Source organism: Lithobates pipiens, unplaced genomic scaffold (assembly GCF_037356315.1).
Source record: "Lithobates pipiens isolate NorthernLeopardFrog02 unplaced genomic scaffold, aLitPip1_a1.2 Scaffold_16, whole genome shotgun sequence".
Taxonomy (NCBI): Eukaryota; Metazoa; Chordata; class Amphibia; order Anura; family Ranidae; genus Lithobates; species Lithobates pipiens.
This window is the reverse complement of record NW_027507748.1, coordinates 547702237-547721876: the sequence shown is the minus strand read 5'-3', so window position 1 is coordinate 547721876 and position 19640 is coordinate 547702237. Positions and strand designations below refer to the sequence as shown.

General features: G+C 45.0%; 1 protein-coding gene across 3 annotated transcripts in view; it reads right to left on the bottom strand.

Annotated features, from left to right (window-relative positions):
- ANKRD52 (ankyrin repeat domain 52) overlaps positions 1-19640 on the bottom strand; it is a 232663-nt gene that overhangs the window by 94684 nt on the left and 118339 nt on the right. For all 3 annotated transcript variants that reach the window (XM_077483380.1, XM_077483382.1, XM_077483383.1), the window contains exons 9-13: positions 18051-18129; positions 17853-17967; positions 14568-14650; positions 14014-14131; positions 1625-1693 (exon numbers count right to left, since the gene is read on the bottom strand). In XM_077483380.1, the coding sequence (XP_077339506.1) occupies positions 1625-1693; positions 14014-14131; positions 14568-14650; positions 17853-17967; positions 18051-18129 (464 nt within the window). The remainder of the gene's footprint in view (positions 1-1624; positions 1694-14013; positions 14132-14567; positions 14651-17852; positions 17968-18050; positions 18130-19640) is intronic.

Sequence of the window (19640 nt, the reverse complement as noted above, 5' to 3'; positions counted from 1 at the left end):
TGCATTTTGAATGATAATGGTCATGCAAAACTGTACCCAAACAAAATTTTTATAATTTTATTCTCACAAATAGAGCTTTCTTTTGGTGGTATTTGATCACCACTGGGGGTTTTTTATTTTTGGCGCTACAAATAAAAATACCAAAAATGTTGAAAAAAGGTTTCTTCTGTTCCAAAACATAAATAAGGAAGTTTTCTCCTTCACTGATGAGGCAGTACCGACTGGCACTTTTGAGGATGCACTGATGAGGGACTTGTATGCGGCACAGATGGATGGCATTATTAGGAGGCACTGAGTGCCATACCCCTATTGGGCATTGATTGGCATACCTGGTGGTCCTGGGGAGAGGGCTGCACTGATAAGCACAACCCATCCCCCCCCCGTCAAGAGAGCAGCCGATCGGCTCTCTTCTACTCACCTCTGTCCGTGCGAGAGGAGGAAAAGCTGGTAAACGGCACTTCCTATTTACACTGATCAGCTGCAATGATTGGACACAGCTGATCACGTGGTAAAGAGCCTACATCAGAGGCTCTTTACCAAGATCGGAGATGCACACCACACATCACTGGAGTGCTGGAGGTGTTTTTACTGTTAATGCGATTTTCAGTGTGGTTCCAAGATACAATGAGGTAAATTTACTAAAAAATTCCACAAGCGATATGAGGGCCACACGACTTTGTTTTGGAAATACCACGAAATAAGGGAGTCCATTCACCAAAATAAATGATCAAATGTGAGGTAAATACCGCAAAATTAATTTCACTAAAGAACATACATTTCTTATAGATCACCTGGTAGCAGGCAGACTACTTTTGAGACAAATACTGCATGGGTTATTTTAACTCAAAAATTCAGGCGGTATTTATCGCTTGGTGAATTGACCCCATAGTCTTCATTGAGATGGCAGACTAATATCACCTTGGGAAGGAAGGATGGCCTTGGGTGCAAGACAACCTTGTCCTTGTGAAGAATGAGGAATAGCTCCTTACAAGAGAGTGCTGCTAGCTCAGACACACAGAGGGGCTTCTCTTTGATTATAAGACCCAAGCCTGAATTCTGAGGGAAAGTAGTCTGCTCACTGGAAGGAAGAATTTTTGCTTGCGCTGTTATTAACAATCAGGCCCAGGTAAAAAGAAGGTTGTCAAACACATTTTTTAGAAGTTGATCGCCCAACCAATAGCCCAGAGAATCTATATCATCTTGGAGATGTTTGCTGAGAGCTAGAAGGGAGAGGAGTCCTTCAGAAGCAGGACTTATAGATAACCCGTGCCACGGATGCCTAGAGTTCTTCTGGCCCTTCTCAGAGGTGCAATTGTGGAATTTCCATTCCTTACCTAGAGAATGAGGGTGGAAGAAATCTTACCATAAACAGCTGTTACTAGAACAGGTGCCTCCAATGGAAGATCTTCACTCAACTCAGTGTTTATGCAGGACTAACATACTGACTTTCTCATCACAAATATTAAAAAGGTGACATATTTTAACTATCTCCTATTTCAGAAGAGGCCAGCAACAGCAGTAGTGTCCTTAAAACTGCAATTACAAACATGAACATAAAATCTTTACCTAATCATGAAGAAAATCTACATTAACTTATTAAAACCATGTGTTAGATTAAGCTCACCTTCCAAATTTATCTTGTCTCGTTAGATCTGCGCCACTGCTAGTCAACAAATTAAGACATTCAACGTTTCTGTAAACAGAGATAGTGATTGAAAAAAAGAAAGTATAACATGATGCACATAAACTCCTCAATACAAGAAGGGTATTGTGCAGATACAGTAGGTATACAAAAGAATCCCCCCACCCCCCATCCCCCCCCCCCCCCCCCCCCCGAAAAAAAAAAAAAAAAAAAAAAAAAAAAAAAAAACTTTTGTTGCTTTGCAGCCTGAAATGAAGACAGACACAGCTTTTGTTTTATCCATCTGTATTTACTAAGTGCAAACTTAGCCAAAGAATTAAATTAAAAATACTAACCACTACGTACAAAGCCATCCACAACTCTGCCCCCAGCTACATCACTAGCTTAGACTCTAAATACCAACCTACTCATTCTCTTCATTCCTCTCAAGACCTCCTGCTCTCTAGCTCCCTCATCACCTCCTCCCATACTCGTCTCCAGGACTTTTTCAAAGCCTCTCCAATCCTATGGAATGCCCTACCCCCAATCTGTCCCCATCTCCTACTTTATTAGCTTCTAGACGATCCCTGAAAACACTTCTCTTCAGAGAAGCCTACCCTACCCACACCTAACAACTGTATTTTCATTTTCTCCATCAGCTCATCCCCCATAGTTATTACCTTTTGTTTCAACTTGACCCTCCCTTCTAGATTGCAAGATCTAATGAGCAGGGCCCTCTGATCCCTCCTGTATTGATTTGTATTGTAAATGTACTGTCTGTACATATTGTAAAGCGCTGCGCAAACTGTTGGCTCTATATAAATCCTGAATAATAATAATAATAATATCCAAGTGAAAGATAGAACATGTCAGAAAATAAAAAACAACTGAATTACTGGAGTTGGGAAAAGGATCATCCCCCTCCCCTTCTGTCTGTATTTTGTTGAACCACCTTTTGCTTTAATTACATCAGGGGTCTCAAACTGGTGGCCCTCCAGCTGTTAGAGAACTACAAGTCCCATCATGCCTCTGCCTGAGGGAGTCATGCTTGTAGCTGTCTGCCTTGCAATGCCTCATGGGAGTTGTAGTTTTGCAACAGCTGGAGGGCCACAAGTTTGAGACCCCTGAATTACATCCTTCGTTTGTTGGGATGTGTTTCTACTAACTTTACAAATCTAAACTTTGCAATATTTGCCCACTCTTTGCAGAGCTGCTCAAGTTCAGTTAAATTTGATGGCGATTGTTTGTGGACGGCAGTCTTAAAGTCATTTCACATATTTTCAATGGGGTTTAAGTTTGGGCTCGGACTAAACCATGCAAGGACACATTCGCCCTTTTCTCCTTCAACCACTGTATGGTAATTTTTGCTGTGTGCTTTGGGTCATTGTCATGTTGGAAGGTAAACCAGCTTTCTGACAGAGGGTAGCAGATTTTCCTCAAGAATGTGACAGTATTTTGCCCCCATCCATTTTTCTACTATCCTGACAACTGCTCCAGTCCCTGCTGCAGACACCCCCCCATAACAGGATATTATGACTTCCATGCATTTATGTAGGTATGGTGATATTTGGATGATGAGTTTTTTCTGATATGTTGGCGTTATAACATCCAAGTCAAAGATATAAGTCGCACTAGTAAATACAGCTGGATAAAACAAACGGTCTTCATTTCATGCTGCAAAGCAACAAAATGTGACTTTTTAAAAAAAGGGGGCGATTTTAAATAAAGCGGGAGGGTTATAACTTTTTTGCCATCTGTGTCCCATTAGGGAGATTTCCCTTCACTTCCTGTCCCACAGCAAAACAGGAAATGAGAGGAATTGCCTCCAAATTGAAAGCCTGGTCGTCATCAGAACTAGAGACCCTACTGGAAGATTTCCTCCCAATAAATCACACAGGGGACAACCCAAAATTTTTGATTGCCATTAATTTTCACTGATAAGGGTAAACAGGACAGACAGAGGGTGAATCTCCATAACAGGGATACAGACAGCAATAAAAACCTAGGTGGTGTTCGAATCCCTCTCCACTTAAAGCAAAATTGAAGGCAAAACTAATTTTTTTTTAAGTTTTGAGTAAACAAGACTGGCATAGATCAGCATTCACATCGATGTAGTACAGCATTGCACAAATAAATTAAAGTTCCACTCTGGAAAAATTTTGACATTTCTCTCATACATGTGAGAAAAAAAAATAAGATTTTTGTACGCACCATCAAATCCTTTTCTCTGAAGTTCATTGACGGATGCAGCACCTTTAATCTTGACCTTAGGGTTATATCAACACCTTAAGGAGAGGACTAGGCAGAACACATAACAGTAAAGCTGTACAGTACCGCCCAGGGGGCGGTACTACTGGCTATATCCCCTCGCTTCATCAAAAAGCAGTACAAACATAAATAGGAGGGGTGGGTGCTGTGTCCCTCAATGAACGCCAGAGAAAAGGACGGAAGCACAATGTCCTCATTTAAATGAAAGGCCAAAACAACCTTTGGAAGAAGTGAAGGCTGCGGGCGCAACACCACCTTATCCTTGGGGAGGATCAAGTAAGGAGACTTGCATGACAAGGCCGCCAACTCAGAAATCCGCCTTGCAGACGTAATAGCCACTCACTAAAAAGACTACTTTCTGAGAGAGTGTCAATAAGGGAATCTCCCTAATGTTTTCAAACTGAGGTTTCTAAAGCACAGAGAGCACCAGATTCAAATCTCACAGGGGCAGCGGTGGTCGTACCGGAGGGGCCACATGTCGAACCCCCTGAACAAATGTGTTAACCAATGAGTGAGTTGCCAAAAGTCACTAAATAAGACAGATGAAGGTTGGAGGGAAAAATCTGTTTGGCGGACAAGAAAGAAACCCTATCTTGTAGCCTGACAAAACCAGTTTGCAGACTCACTGGTCAGAAAGGAGAGAGGTCTATCGTACTGCAAACTCCTGAAGGTGACGCCCCACCCGAGAGTCAGGCGGGGGCAAACCTTCATGCGGCAACAGATTTGCTCGGTGGCTTGCGAAACCAGGGGCGCTTTTGTCCCTCAGCGGGCACCTTGTCGGACATATAGCAAAGGAAAAAAACTGCGCTGGACAATAAACTAAATAACTGCAACACTAAGTGTGATACACACAAAATACAATAAAAACAAAAAAGGTTGCACTCTCATAAGCTCAATATGAATTTTTAATCTAGTACATAAACAAATCGTTTATATTGATAAAAATATTATCAGTGATCAATAGTATATTAATGTCCAAATAGTGTGACCTAAAAATTAACAAAAAATAATCAAAAGGTCTCCAAACTGTGCAATATTTAGTGACAGTCCCAACATGTGATGAAATCCACAATCAAAGTGACTTTTGCTTGAGAGATCCCACAAGAAGAAATGTGCGCTTACCAGCTGCCAGATAATTATTCCATGTAAAACACCCAGCCAGGGCCTTTTCTTCAATTCAAAAACAATCTGGTCATCCAGTCTGGGGGGGGGGGGGGGTGTCTCCTGGACTATGGCCATACAAATCCTCCACTGCAAAAGTTTCTGATGCGAGTATGGCAGTCATGTTCTGCTGGGGGCTCCCCCGGAGACGGCTGGTATTACTCTTTTCCTGGACCTCCCCATGTCAGCCTACTATGGGTCAGCTCCGCTCCCTCTGACTCCTCCAGAACCACCTTTTTCTAGCCCATAAAGGGCGGCTGTCTGCCCACACCAGTGTTCTTTTTTTCGTCCTCGCTCCGGACGCCTTTTAAAGTTTATTTCTTTTTATTTATTTAATTTATTATTTATTTTAATTTATTTAAATTTCATATTTTCCATCCACCGTCCATCCTGTTCGGGTTCAGCCTCTCCTGTATCAGAAGACCCCCCCATAGAGGCAGTAAATCTCCCGAGGAGTGTGGGTTCCCTTGGTGCTGGGATAAAAAGGTGCAGTGTAAATGACTGTGTATTACTGGCAAAGGTCACTGGCAGTATAAATGACTGTATATACCTTCATTAGGCAGGTGCTGGCACTCTCTTCTTCCATGTTTGGTGTGTTCAGGCAGTGATTTGGCTCGCTGGGACTTGTAGTTCACCACCTCCACATGTATTCCTTTCAGGAAGCTCAGTTGAGCAGGTGAGATCAGAGGTAGCTTCCTCTTGGACTGCCTAGCAAACACCAGAATGCTCACTGCTGATTTGCAGCAGGCTCTGTCCTCTAAGGCTAATCTCAGTCTCCAGCTGAACAATCTGCTACTCTGCTCTGGTAAGCCTCGTTTCCAGAACTCTTATTTCTTACTGCTGTGTTACTTGTCTGTGTTTTTATTATCCTGTGCCTTTGTAGATCTGGGGAAGTTTTGCCTACCTGCCTAGCTGCCTTAGCACTGAAGATTCAGATGGAGAAGTTTATTTTATTTATTTGTTATTTAAAAGAGAGCACATCCTCTTTTACAGAGAGAAGGGCCCAGTGTGAGCTAAACGCCCGCAAAGAGGTTCCTAGTCAGCATTCCAGCCTCAAAGGAGTAAAAAGGCTAGACATGACAAGTCGCATGCAGCTGGGTAGACGCCTGTTGTCACAGCATTCCAGATCTCCCTCACCCTTATCTCACTTTAGTTGCTTGGACCTGAGCCAGGAGAGGTCAAGACATCAGAAAGCCTCTAGAAAGAGGAAATCTGGGCACAGACAGAGAAGATCCTCTTCTTCAGATAGGTCTTCATCGCCAGCCCAGGTAGAAGAAGGATTCTGTTGGGCTTGCTCAGTTGAGGTCAGAGGAAAGCGGGTGTGCATCTTGCTTCAAGGAGGCGGCTCAGGACAATGCTGCGAATGCACGCCAGGTTAAATCCTACATTAAGCACGCAGTCAAGGAAGGGTTGAACAGTGTTTCAAGGAATCCTGCTCATCCTGCTGTATCATCTGCGGATTCAGATCATGTGTTTACAGTGCGTTTTAACTTTGACGTCGATAGCGATTCAGATCCATCTGAGGCTGAGATGGTCTCGGAATCGCATACTTTTGATTTTTGCACCGATTCCCCCTTTGGTGAAGGCCTCAAAGAAACAGCAGAGATACTACCCGTATTTAAAGAAATCTTTACCTTCCTTCCCTTTCATTTATAAAATTAAAGTGACTGAGCGGGGCCTGAAGCTCAATGTGCATAATAGAGTATCGAAGCTGTAACCCTTGGGACACTATGCCTAAGGTGGAGGCTTCATTACCTAGATTCGCCTGCCACATTCTGCTTCCGCTGGCGGATTCGGTCTCCTTTAGGGATCCTATGGCTCGCAGAATAAACGCAGACCTAAATAGATTGTATAGTTTGGCCAAAGCAGCCTGCAGGCTAGCGGTAGTGCTCACTTCTGTGGCAGCAGCACTTGGGTTGGCTTCGCAGCTGTCCGTTGTTGGTGCTTTTTTGCGGTTTTGCGATACCGGTCATTTACCATGGTCTCCTATGGGGCATGTTCGGTGGTTCGGATCTGCGTAATGCAGGGAGAGTGCATGAGTCTGAATCCAGCCTTAGGCTGTGGGTAGCGGAGCTGGTGGATGGATGTTCAGATGAAAGTCTGGGAAGTGGCAGTTCTTCTCTTTTGCAGTTTTCAGGACTGCTGTAGAGTTTGTGGCTGAAGTGGCTGTTGACCAGGTCAGGGAGCCGGTTCAAGAGAGGACAGCGATTGATGAGGCGATTCAGTTCGCGTTGTGCGCTATACAAATTCATTCATTCACAGCAAAGATAATGGCTCATTCCATCACAGCTGCAGAGCCTTATGGTTGAAGCATTGGCCAGCAGACAAGGCTTCCAAGCATAATCTATGTTCGATTCCATTCAACGTGAAGATACTCTTCAGAAAGACTTAGCAATTCAGCGGCTTTCTGGCGGCATATCTAGCCTAATCCTGCAGAAGAGTAAAAGACAACAGCAGCCCTTTCGGTTTAACAAGAGATCCAAAGTAGGGTCCAGCGAGGCCAGTACTTACAGTTTTTCATGGAAGGGAGCCGGTTCAACCTTCCAAGCCCAGGGCCAACAAAGCTTCTAAGGCTTCAAATAAGTCCTTCTGAAGGTGTCTCCACTTAACCCTCTCAAGTGGGAGCAAGACTAGCCTAATTCAGGGGGGTTTGGGTAGTCAAATTACAGGATGCCTGTATTGAATTATTGTCTAGAGTTCAGAACAAGGCCCCATCAGACCTTGTTCGTAGAAACGGCTTCCTACAGATGTTTGAAAGAATTTATAGGGGAGCTGTTGGCAGCAAGAGCCATCCTTCCGGTTCCAAGGCACGAATTTGGTCAAAGTATGTTCTCCTCTGTTTTTGGTCCCAACGGCTTCAGGGGGGCTTCGGACCAGTTTTTTGGCCTCAAAGTCCTGGATTCTTTGATGAAGGTTCCACCATTCAAAATGGATTCAGGGGAAACGATCATTTCCATTGTGGACTTAGGAGACTTGATGGTTTCCATCGATTTGGCGGATGCCTATCTTCTTGTTTCCATAGACGCATCTCAGCATCGTTTTCTCAGGTTTTCCGTGGATAGCTCTCATTTTCACTTTTAATGTCTCCCATTCAGTCTCTGCACGGCTCTGGGAATGTTACTGTCTGCTGTCGTCGTGACTTTCAGGGTCAAGGGATTGCAAATATTCCATTATCTAGTCGACATGCTACTTCTGGGTCCGTCAAATGAGCTCCTTCTACTTCATGTGAATTTCACCTGCAAACACTAGCTCGTTTCGCTTTGTTGGAAGAGCCAGATGCATCCGACCCAAAGGTTGGAGTATTTAGGAGTACAATTCGACACGGATCAGGGTGGGGTTTCTCTTCCTCAGAGGAAGGTCCAGGAGATCCAGTCTTAGTCAAAAGCAATGATAGCAAGGTCTTCGATGATGGTGAAGGAATGCATGCAGTATCTGGGGGTTCTATCAGCCAGAGTTCCCATAGTCCCATGGGTCAGGTGGCGCAGAAGGAGGTTTCAATGCAACTTTCTTCTTCAGTGGGATCGTCACTCCTCCTGCCAATTCAGATAATCTGGTCCCTGGTTTGGTGGTCAGTAGCTTGCAATCTTTCCCGCGGAGTTCCGTTGAAGGCTTCAGAACCAATAGTGGTGACGACCAATGCCAGTCTGGCAGGCTGCAGGGCACACTGCCTGGGACATCAGGTTTAAGGCCAATGGAACTTTTGTGAATTTCCTAGGATTGGATGCGGTCAGACGCACTCTTAGCGTTCCAACCTATGTTGCAAAGTCGAGCTGTCTAGATTCTTGGGCAACAATTACGGTGGCTTATGTGTCTCAAGGGGGCACAAGAAGTCGCCCTCTCCTCAGGAGGCATGTCAATCTTCCTATGCGCAGAGAAGAATCTCGGCTCTTACAGCATCTTATAGTTACATAGTTAGTCAGGTTGAATAAAGACAAGTCCATCCACAAAAAAAAAAATATTATATATATATATATATATTTATATTACCAGCCCATATACCCAATTCTATACCCACAGTTGATCCAGTGGAAGGCCCCAGCAGAGCATGATCCAATTTGCTAAAGCAGGGGAAAATAATTCCTTCGATCCCCCGAGAGGCAATCGGATTTTCCCCGGATCAACTTTACCTATAAAGGTTAGTACCCAGTTATATTATGTTCACATAGGAAATAATCCAGGCCTTTCTTAAAGCAATCCACTGAGCTTGCCATAACCACCTCTGCGGGGAGTCTATTGCACATTTTCACGGCTCTTACTGTGAAGAAACCTTTCCGTATTTGGAGAGGAAATCTCTTTTCCTCTAGACGTAAAGAGTGCCCCCTTGTCCTCTTTGTTGACTGTAAAGTGAATAACTCAACACCAAGTTCACTATATGGACCCCTTATATATTTGTGCATGTTGATCATATCCCCCCTTAATCTCCTCTTAGCAAGAGTGAATAAATTCAGATCCTCTAATCTTTCCTCATAGTTGAGTTCCTCCATGCCTCTTATCAGTTTGGTTGCCCTTCTCTGCACTTTCTCCAGTACCCCTATATCCTTTTTGAGAACTGGTGCCCAAAACCGAACTGCATATTCCCGATGAGGTCTTACTAATGATTTGAACAGGGGCAAAATGATATCTCTCTCTCTGGAGTACATACCTCTCTTAATACAGGAAAGGACTTTGCTCGCTTTGGAAACCACAGATTGGCATTGCATGCCATTATTAAGCTTATGATCTATCAAAACCCCCAGATCCTTCTCCACTATGGATTCCCCCAGTTGTACTCTCCCTAGCATGTATGATGCATGCATATTCTTAGCCCCCAAGTGCATAATGTTACATTTCTCAATATTAAACCTCATCTGCCACATAGTCGCCCAATTAGACAGAGCATTGAGGTCGGCTTGTAAATTGGAGACACCCTGTAAGGACGTTATTCCACTGCATAGCTTAGTGTCATCTGCAAAGACAGAAATGTTACTTTGGTCCCAGACCCAATATCAGATATCATCTCCCAGGGCCTGTGAATGGTTTTAACAGATCACTTGAATCGAGGCTTTGAGGATCACAACGAATGGGGCCTTAATCAATAGATCTTATGGCATTGGAGAATTGTCAACTGCCTTGCTTCTTCTCCTGGCATCCACAGGCGTTGGGTCAGGGTGCTCTGTCCAGGTCTTGGAACTTCCCTTTGGTTTATGTGTTCCTGCTGCTTCCATTGGCTCTCAAAATCCTGCTGAAGATTCAGTGAGAAGGATCACAGCAATAGTAGTCTTACCTTACCGGCTGAGGGAGCCGTGGTTTCCTCTGGCTTGGAGGATAAAGTTGGGCTCGCCAATCCCACTGCCTCCTTGTCGAAATCTCCTTCTGCGGAGTGGGGCCTGATACCCAAACTGCAGGAGGATGAAGTTAATAACTTGAAAGTGAGAGGGAGGCTTTAACTGGCTTGGGTCTCAGGTGGTGTAGTAGAGTCATTCTTACAGGCTCGTAAGAGGTCCACAAATGTAACCGATCACCAGAACTGGAATACTACAGAAAGGGGTTGGGACCTTGGATCTCCTTCAGGGTCTAACATTTTGGGGTTTCTACAGAGTGATCTCTAAGGGTTAGCTTATAATTCCCTGAAGGGTCAAATCCCCACTTTGTTGGCTGTGTCGTGTGTAAGATATTCTCTACATCCGTTGGTGATCTGATTTTTAGGGGCAGCCATAGAAATCAGACCTCCATTGAAATCGTTTTTTCAAAGAGAGGACTTAACACTAGTCTTGGCAACATCGCTGGTTCCTCCTTTTGATCAAGCTTTCTCTTGTTCATTATTTCTTTTAACAGTTTTTAGTTTTTTACTAGCTGTTACCTCGGCCAGAAGGGTCTCCGAGTTGTGGAGGTCCTGGAATAAGGAAAATTGTTGCTAATACTTAGCGTAATTTTCCTTTCCTGGATCCTCCCCATGTCAGCCGGAGGATTCCCACCCAGTTTATCCGTCGCAAGGTGGGTATTTTTTGAAACACTGGTGTGGGCAGACAGCCGCCCTTTATGGGCTAGAAAAAAGGTGGTCCTGGAGGGGTCAGAGGGGGCGGAGCTGACCCATAGTAGGCTGACATGGGGAGGATCCAGGAAAGGAAAACTACGGTAAGTATGGGCAACAATTTTCCTTAATGCTGCTTCTCTGAGAATTATCTGGCAGCTGGTAAGTGCACATTTCTTCTGGTGGTGGGATCTCTCAAGCAAAAGTCACTTTGATTGTGGATTTCATGACATGTTGGACTGTCACTAAATATTGCACAGTTTGGAGACCTTTTGATTATTTTTTGTTCATTTTTAGGTCACACTTTTTGGACATTAATATACTATTAATCACTGATATTTTTATCACTATAAACTATATTTGTTGTTTATGTACTAGATTAATATTTACCCATTGAAGTTATTAGAGTGCAACCTTTTTGTTTTCATTACCTTGTCAGACTGGGAACGTTTACCTGCCGACCCAGGCAGACGAAAAATCCACTACCGAGCAGAAAAGGGAGGGCCCCTGCCTACGGCGTGGCTCCTTACCCTTTCTGGACTGTGGGAGCAAAGTACTCTTTCCCCCAGTAACATTCTTAAAGAGGGATTCCACCAAAAAAAAAAAAATATTAAAAGCCAGCAGCTATAAATACTACAGCTGCTTACTTAATAAATGGACACTCACCTGTCCCGGGTTCCAGCGATGCCGGCAGCCGAGGCCGATCGATCGCTCGGCTCTCGGCTGCTGCCGCCACCATTCTAGGTGAGGAAATCAGGAAGTGAAGTGAATCGGCTTCACTTCCCGGTTCCCTACTGTGCATGCGCGAGTCGCGCAGCGCAATAGGAAATCTCCGCCCTGTCACTGGGACCCGTGTGTGTCCCAGCAGACAGTGCGACAGGGCAGGAAATGGCGTAGACTCCCACGGGAGTCTATGCCTGAAAGTGGGTGTAAATACCTGTCTTTGACAGGTATCTCCACCCCCCCTCCCCCCTGAAAGGTGTCAATTGTGACACCGGAGGGGGGGAGGGATCCGATCAGCGGAGGTTCCACTTTAGGGTGGAATCCCACTTTAATAATTTCATCCAGTAAGGCTCCAAATAGCCCCTCATCTTGGAAAGGCAAATCTGCCCGCGCTTTCTTAGATGCCTGGTATGTAGACCAGCATTTAAGCCAAATCAGGCGACGCAGCACTATTGTTGATACCGAGGCTCTAGAAAGCAAAGGGGCCGTTATCCAGGGCCGCATCACAGAAATACTTAAGGCCCTGCACCAACTGGTCTGCCAATTCCTTACAGACCGGGGAAACCTGTTCTTTCTCCAACTCGCAGTACAACAACTAAGCCCATTCAGTGTCTGACACCAGGGCCGTGGCTAACACTGGCTGCAATGCTGACCCCCCCCCCCCCACCACCGTAAACATGGACCAAGCAACCACCTCAGCTCTTCTGTCGGCAGGGTCCTTGAAAGGGGGAGTGTCGTTTTTACCCCCCTTGCACCAGCACGCCGCCTCTACCCTGGCAACAAAAGATTCCAGGACTGCTGACTGAGCGTCCATAGGCACCGCAGATGCAGGGGAAACGTTGCTATAATAATAGGGATATCTGGGGAAGAAGCGCCAGCTTCTGACGCCATGCTGGTCCACTCTCTCCCGTCACTCTTGGGGACCAAAGGCAAGTCACAAAAAAAGGCCACCCTCCTAGCTGCCACAGACTGAGGGGGCCCCCCGCAGGACTCACCACCCTGACCCAGGTACTGCCACCGTTCGCTATCCTCTCTGCCTGCCACAAGGTGTCCTGAGTCAAATTAGCACTGTTCCTAGGTTTTACCAGCACCCAGCACTAGAGTATAACAGTTCTGAGGCTACTCAAAAATGGCCACCAGCCTCCTCAGCAAAAGCACCCACAACCTCCAGGAAAATGGCCGCAGGTAAGCACATGGCTGCGGCTACAAGAAAATGGTCACACTCCCATGGCGGCCAGTCCCCACATGCAGCACAGACACCCAAAGGACGGCACTGAAATAGGAAAAAAAAAAAAAAAAAAAAAAAAAACAGCGGACCACCCACCGCAGCCCCCTGCCAGGACCCAGAGGACCCCCCCGCCAGGTACCTGCTCCGCACCCCCTATGCCCAGTCACACAGCGGCCCCTTAGCATGGGGAGGATGGAAAAAGGACAGGGAGAGACCCCTAGTCGACCTTCCAGGGAATGCCCAGCTGCTCCATCCAAACAGGTGGAACCGTACTTACCCCTCCTGCTGGGACTGCTGGACGCATTCCATGAACAGACACATCACCCGAGTAGTACGAGTTGGCTGTCGGCCACAGCACACTGTGACGCGGACAGCAGAAGCCCGGTCATGTGTGTGCCCCGGAACATATAGCTCACCGGCCACCCCTGGACCAGATGGGGCATGTTGTGGCCGACCCAGCGCACGCTCAATGGCCAGGCTAGGGATCTATATTATCCAGCCAGTAACCCAGCCCGGCTGTTGATTGTAGATCACAGGAATAAAAAAAAAAAAAAAAAAAAAAAAAAACAACAGCAGAGAAAGAAAAAATTCCAAGCACTATTGGTCCCCACAGGGAGCCAGGCCCTTCTAGACTAGGCAGAAAAAAAAACTGAGCTGCTGGAAGCAGAGTGAGGTGTTATAGCCAGTAGGACTGCCATCATGGGCAGTACTGTACAGCTTTGCTGTTTTTATGTGTTCTGCCTAGTTCTCTCCTGAGGTGGCGATATAACTAAAGGTCAAGATTAAAGGTGCTGTATCCAAACATTATTATTATTATTTTTTTTTTTACATTTTAGAATAGGGTGCCTCAACATCATTTTAAAAGGGTGGCTTGACTGAAAGAAGTTTGGTAAACACTGGCATACAGAACTGTGCCGTTTATATAAACAATTACTAAGTAATTCATAAAACATCAATAAAAGTTAATAAAGTAGCTGGGGCAACATTCCACCAGTGGCTCACCCTCCTGAAGCAGCAGCATGGAGACAAGTCCTCCCGAGGTTGTCAGGCGTGTTGATATCAAAGCCGGCAGAAAGCACATGTTCATTGCTCAGTGAGGCCACTATACTGTACAACTGACCTGAAAAAAGGAAGAGTAATTGTTAGAGAATATAAAAAATACTCCATAAAGAATTAAAACCTAAAAGGTTTGTCGAAAAAAAAAAAAAAATAAAAAAAAAAAACACAAATCAAAACCCCTAGTGATTAGCCAAGTATGCTCACACAGAATCACAAGAGGAATCCATAACCTTCTCGCCCTATGTGAGCTTTGTAAAGAGCTTACAGAAGGCCTTAATAGTACTGGTTCAAAGAAGCTGTGTGAGAAAAATAAAAGTCAAGCAAATGCTGTGCAGAGGGGGGGGGGGGCATTAGTGGAACCTTTTGCATTGCCCTACATAGGCAAATAGAAATAGAAATTTACAATCACCACACCAATTTCAGAATAGCAAAAATAAATCATAACAGTGACACACTGCATTTTTTTAAAAAAATTTTTTTTACAAAAAGTCACTTACCTGAGGAAAGTAGCTTACGGCAACAGTCCGAGAACCCATAAAGAACAGCTAAGTGCAGGGGGAACATGCCATGAACTCCACGTCTGTAAAAGTCAGAAAGCCTAAGATGACTACTTGAACAGGATGCATGCAACACAATATATTTTAATTAATATTCAAATAAAACATTTTTCCTACTGAAAAAAATAAAAATAAAAAAAATAAAAGATAAAATTACCTTTAACATGACATACACCTTGAAATTACCTTTAAAGAGGAAGTAAACCCTTTCAAACCACTTTGACCTACAGGTAAGCCTAGATTAAGGCTTACCTGTAGGTCCAAGCAATATCTCCTAAACCTATATGGTTTAGGAGATATTTGCCCGAAAATGGGCACCGCTGTCTACGGCGCATGCGCCGTAGACAGCGGCGCGCAGGCGCACTAAATGCGGCAAGTCCAAGAATGGATTTGCCTAATTTGTCGACTCCCGTGCACATGCGCGGGAGTGACGTCATCGCGGCTTCGCCGAATGGCAGCGGCGGAGCTGCGAGACGCGACTCCCGTGCGCATGCGCGGGAGTGACGTCATCGCGGCTTCGCCGCTGTGATTCGTCGGAGCTGTGAGACGCCACCAGCAAGATGGATGCGGCGGACTACAGGGGACAGCGGCGACTTCGCTGGCTCCTGTGTCAGGTAAGTCACACATAATGAGCTACTATGCGATGCATAGTAGTCCATTATGCTTTACCTTTGCAGGGAAAAAAAGAGGAAGTAAACTCATCAGGGTTTACTTCCTCTTTAACCACTTTGCATCCAGGCCAATTCTGACCTTTCTCTCCTACATGTAAAATTCCTAATTTTTTTTGCTAGAAAATTACATAGAACCCCCAAACATTATATATGTTTTTTTTAGCAAAGACCCTAGAGAATAAAATGGCGCTCGTTGCAACTTTTTATCTCACACGGTATTTGCGCAGCAATTTTTCGAACATGTTTTTTTTAAGAAAAAAAACTGTTTAATGCTTTAAAAAAAAAAAACAGTAAAGTTAGCCCAATTTTTTTTGCATAATGTGAAAGAGGGGGATACGCCGAGTAAATAGATACCCAACATGTCACGCTTCAAAATTGAACGCACTCGTGGAATGGCGCCAAACTTTGGTATTTAAAAATCCCCATAGGCAACGCTTCCATTTTTTTTACTGGTTACATATTTTGGGTTACAGAGGAGGTCTAGGGCTAGAATTATTGCTCTCGCTCCAACGTTCGCGGCGATACCTCACATGTGAACACCGTTTTCATATGTGGGCGGGACTTACGTATGCGTTCACTTCTGTGTGCGAGCTCACGGGGACAGGGGCGCTTTAAATTTTTTTATTTTTTTTTTATTGTTAATTTTATTTTTTTAGTTTTACACTTAAAAAATAAATAAATAAATAAATTGATGACTTTTATTCCTATTACAAGGAATGTAAACATCCCTTGTAATAGGAATATGGCATGATCAGACATATTTACAGTGAGATATGGGGTCAATAAGACCCCATATCTCACCTCTAGGCTGGCAAGAATAAAATAAAAAAAAAAAAAAAAAAAGATCCTGGCTTCCTAGCCAGATCGGCGCCGTTAATTTGAATACCGAGGCCGGGCGTGATGTCATAACATCGCGCCCGGCCTCCGAACGATCATAGAGACTCCGGGGACAATCTAGTCCACCGGAAATCTCTATGGTTACTTGCTGGGGCTGGCGGATCCTGTGACCGACTCACCGATGGAAGCGGTGAGTCGGTAGAAGCACCGGAGGGCGGCGGGAGGGGGCGATCAAGCCGCGGAACAGCCGCTATGATCATCCTTATGGTGCAGGGAATCGCCGGCTGAAAACGGCAATATCTGAATGATGTCTGTGGCCTCAGGCATCATTTAGATATAACCACTGAAAGCCCATGACGTCAATAGACGTAGTGTGGGCGCCAAGTGGTTAATATGAGTTATCCACTTTAACGCGAGATACACCTTGAAGAGAAAGTTTACAGGAGGCAGCAAAAGAGGATGCACAAGGCCAAAACCTGTCTCTTCAGAGTTCTAAAAGTGGTCGTAAACCTTTACATAAACTCAGTGAAGTGATTTGCCTCAGGTGGTACACCGAGATAAAACAAATGTGCCTACATACGTTGTATCTCTTCATCTGCAGTCTTCTCTTCTATACATCAATTAAAAATGCAGACTTTATATAAGCTTCACTAAGCTTTCAGGTACCAGGGGGCAGGGAGCTGAAGTTACACTCTGCAGAGACCTGTCTGATGGGAGGGAAAGGACCCCCCCCCACAGGAACAGAGCCGAGGCTATCAATTATAGGCTGTGTGCTGGAGCTCCCTCCCCTGTCACCTTCATACCTCTTGGTGTCAGGAAAACCTGTCAGTAGTGACTCATGCAGACAGAGGAATCAGGCAGCAGAGAGAAGTGACACTTGGCGTTCTGGACAAAGACAGGTACACATTATAGAACCACTTTAAAAGTGGTGCTAAAGGAAGAAGGTTTTTAAACCCTTATGTAGAGAAAGCATTAAACTTAAAAAAAAAAAAGAAAAATTGTGTGCAGCTCTTCCTGTCAGCCCCACTTATACTTATCTGAGCCTGATCTCAATCCAACATGCCACCCACTCCAAGTAAATGAGTGGGACCTTATTACTCACTCTACAGAGGTAGGGGAAACAATGGTGACGGCCCTATAACAGGTGTCCCCAGAGTTAAGATCACAGGCATCAGTTCCTTCTAGAGATGCCAAATTAAAGCCCTTATAATCCACTAGGGGAGTATGGGCTGAGGTCCCCTTTGGAAGTGGGACTTCTTTGTTGTCTTAGTGAAGACATGTTGCATCTGCTCAGCTGGGAACACAAGGCCCAATGTTAAGCAAGGCCTCAAGTAGTCACAAACCCGAGCAGCTGGAGATGACTAGGTCTCTGTTGACAGGCAATGGAAACTGACCAAAGATCCATATGCTGTTTCACAAGCAGGAACCGCAGCGGGATGGTGCCTTCTCCAAGCTGAATGATGGGAAAGAGCGTGGCACTCTACCCAGTGGATGCCATTCATGTTTGGTCTCCCAGCCTTAGCCCTTAATGCATTGAAAACCAGCAGTGGCAGAGACCTTCAGTCTGACTAGCTTTGGCCTCTAAGTCTTCAGAGGCAGGGTCACACCTGGGGCTGTGTCACAGCTCTGAACCTGTAAAGTGCACCACAAAAAACAATACACAAAGCTGTGGAAAGCATCATATTGTAACCGATCTGTATACGTTGTGAAACCTCACCTTGCAGTGTCAGCACCATTTGTCATCAGAGTACTAATTAGCAGCTCATGCCCATATCTAGCAGCAACATGCAGAGGAGTATTGCCATATTTATCAGCACAGTCAATTTCACCACCTGCAGAGAACATGTAAGACAGTCATGAAAAAAAGGCTTTGTCACATTAGAACAGATGGCTGGGTAGAGGAAAAGAAACACACCATTCTGAATTAGAATCTGGGAACGTGTAAACCTTCCATGTATGGCAGCCATGTGCAAAGGGCTCTTTCCTTCTTTACTCTGCAAACACAAAGGATAAAAGTTAAAAGGGAAATTATAGCTTATACTAGGTCTTCTAAGAAAACCAAGACCATCACTTAAATGGTAGCTTGTAGTTGAAGAAATAAAACAGTTAAGATTAATCAAAACACCAGTAGCCTCACACACCAGTGGCCTTCTCCTGTGGATCACGGGAGTGCAGTTCATCCTGCACCACTGTGACTGGTTTTCAGTCTACATCGGTCCAGATTGGGAAAAGATTACAACCATATGGCCGGGAGCCACGAGGAGCCTCGGAGCCAAGGCCAGCTGCTCCCACCCCCTCCACAGCCCAGCGCTCCAGTGAATGGGGGGGGGGGGGGGGGGTCAGAGCAGACAATGGTGAATGACTGGCAGGGACAACTTAGTGATCAGCGGTGTTGGATGGCTCAGTTCTCACCCTTAGAGACAGTGGGGGGACAGATGCAGCCTCGGATTAATGCTGCATCTACCTAGGCAAGAATCAAAAAAAAAAAAAAAAAAAAACACAAACAAAAGCACATACAGTATCTCACAAGAGTGAGTACACCTCTCACATTTTTGTAAATATTTTATTACATGTTTTCATGTGACAACACTGAAAAAACTACACGTTGCTACAATGTAAAGTAGTGAGTGTACAGCTTGTATAAGTGTAAATTTGCTGTCCTCACAAAATAACTCAACGTACAACCATTAATGTCTAAACCACTGGCAACAAAAAAGGGAGTACACCCAAGTGAAAATGTCCAAATTGTGCACAATTAGCCATATTCCATCCCCGGTGTCATGTGACTTGTTAGTGTTACAAGGTCTCAGGTGGGAATTGGGAGCAGGCGTGTTAAATTTGGTGTTATTGCTCTCGCTCCTACTGGTCATTCGAAGTCCAACATGGCACCTCATGGCAAATAACTGAGGATCTGAAAAAAAGAATTGTTGCTCTACAGAAAGAGGGCCTAGGCTATAAGACGGTTGCCAAAACTCTAAAACTGAGCTGCAGCATGGTGGCCAAGACCATATAGCCGTTTACCAGAACAGGTTCCACTCAGAACAGGCCTTGCCAGGGCCAACCAAAGAAATGGAGTGCACATGGCCAGCTTCACAGCCAGAGGTTGTCTTTGGGAAATAGATGTATGAGTGCTGCCAGCATTGTTGCAGAGGTTGAATGGGTGAGGGTGTCAGCATGCCAGTGCTCGGACCATACGACGTACACTGCATCAAAATAGTTTGCATGGCTGTTATCCCAGAAGGAAGCCTCTTCTAAAGATGATGCACAAAAAAAACACAGTTTGCTGAAGACAAGCAGACTAAGGACATGGATTACTGGAACCATTCCCTGCGGTCTGATGAGACCAAGGTGAACTTATTTGGTTCAGATGGTGTCAAGTGTGTGTGGCGGTAAACTGGTGAAGAGTACAAAGACAAGTGTGTCTTGCCTACAGTCAAGCTTGGTGGTGGGAGTGTCATGGTCTGGGGCTGCGCGAGTGCTGCCGGCAATGGGGACCTACAGTTCA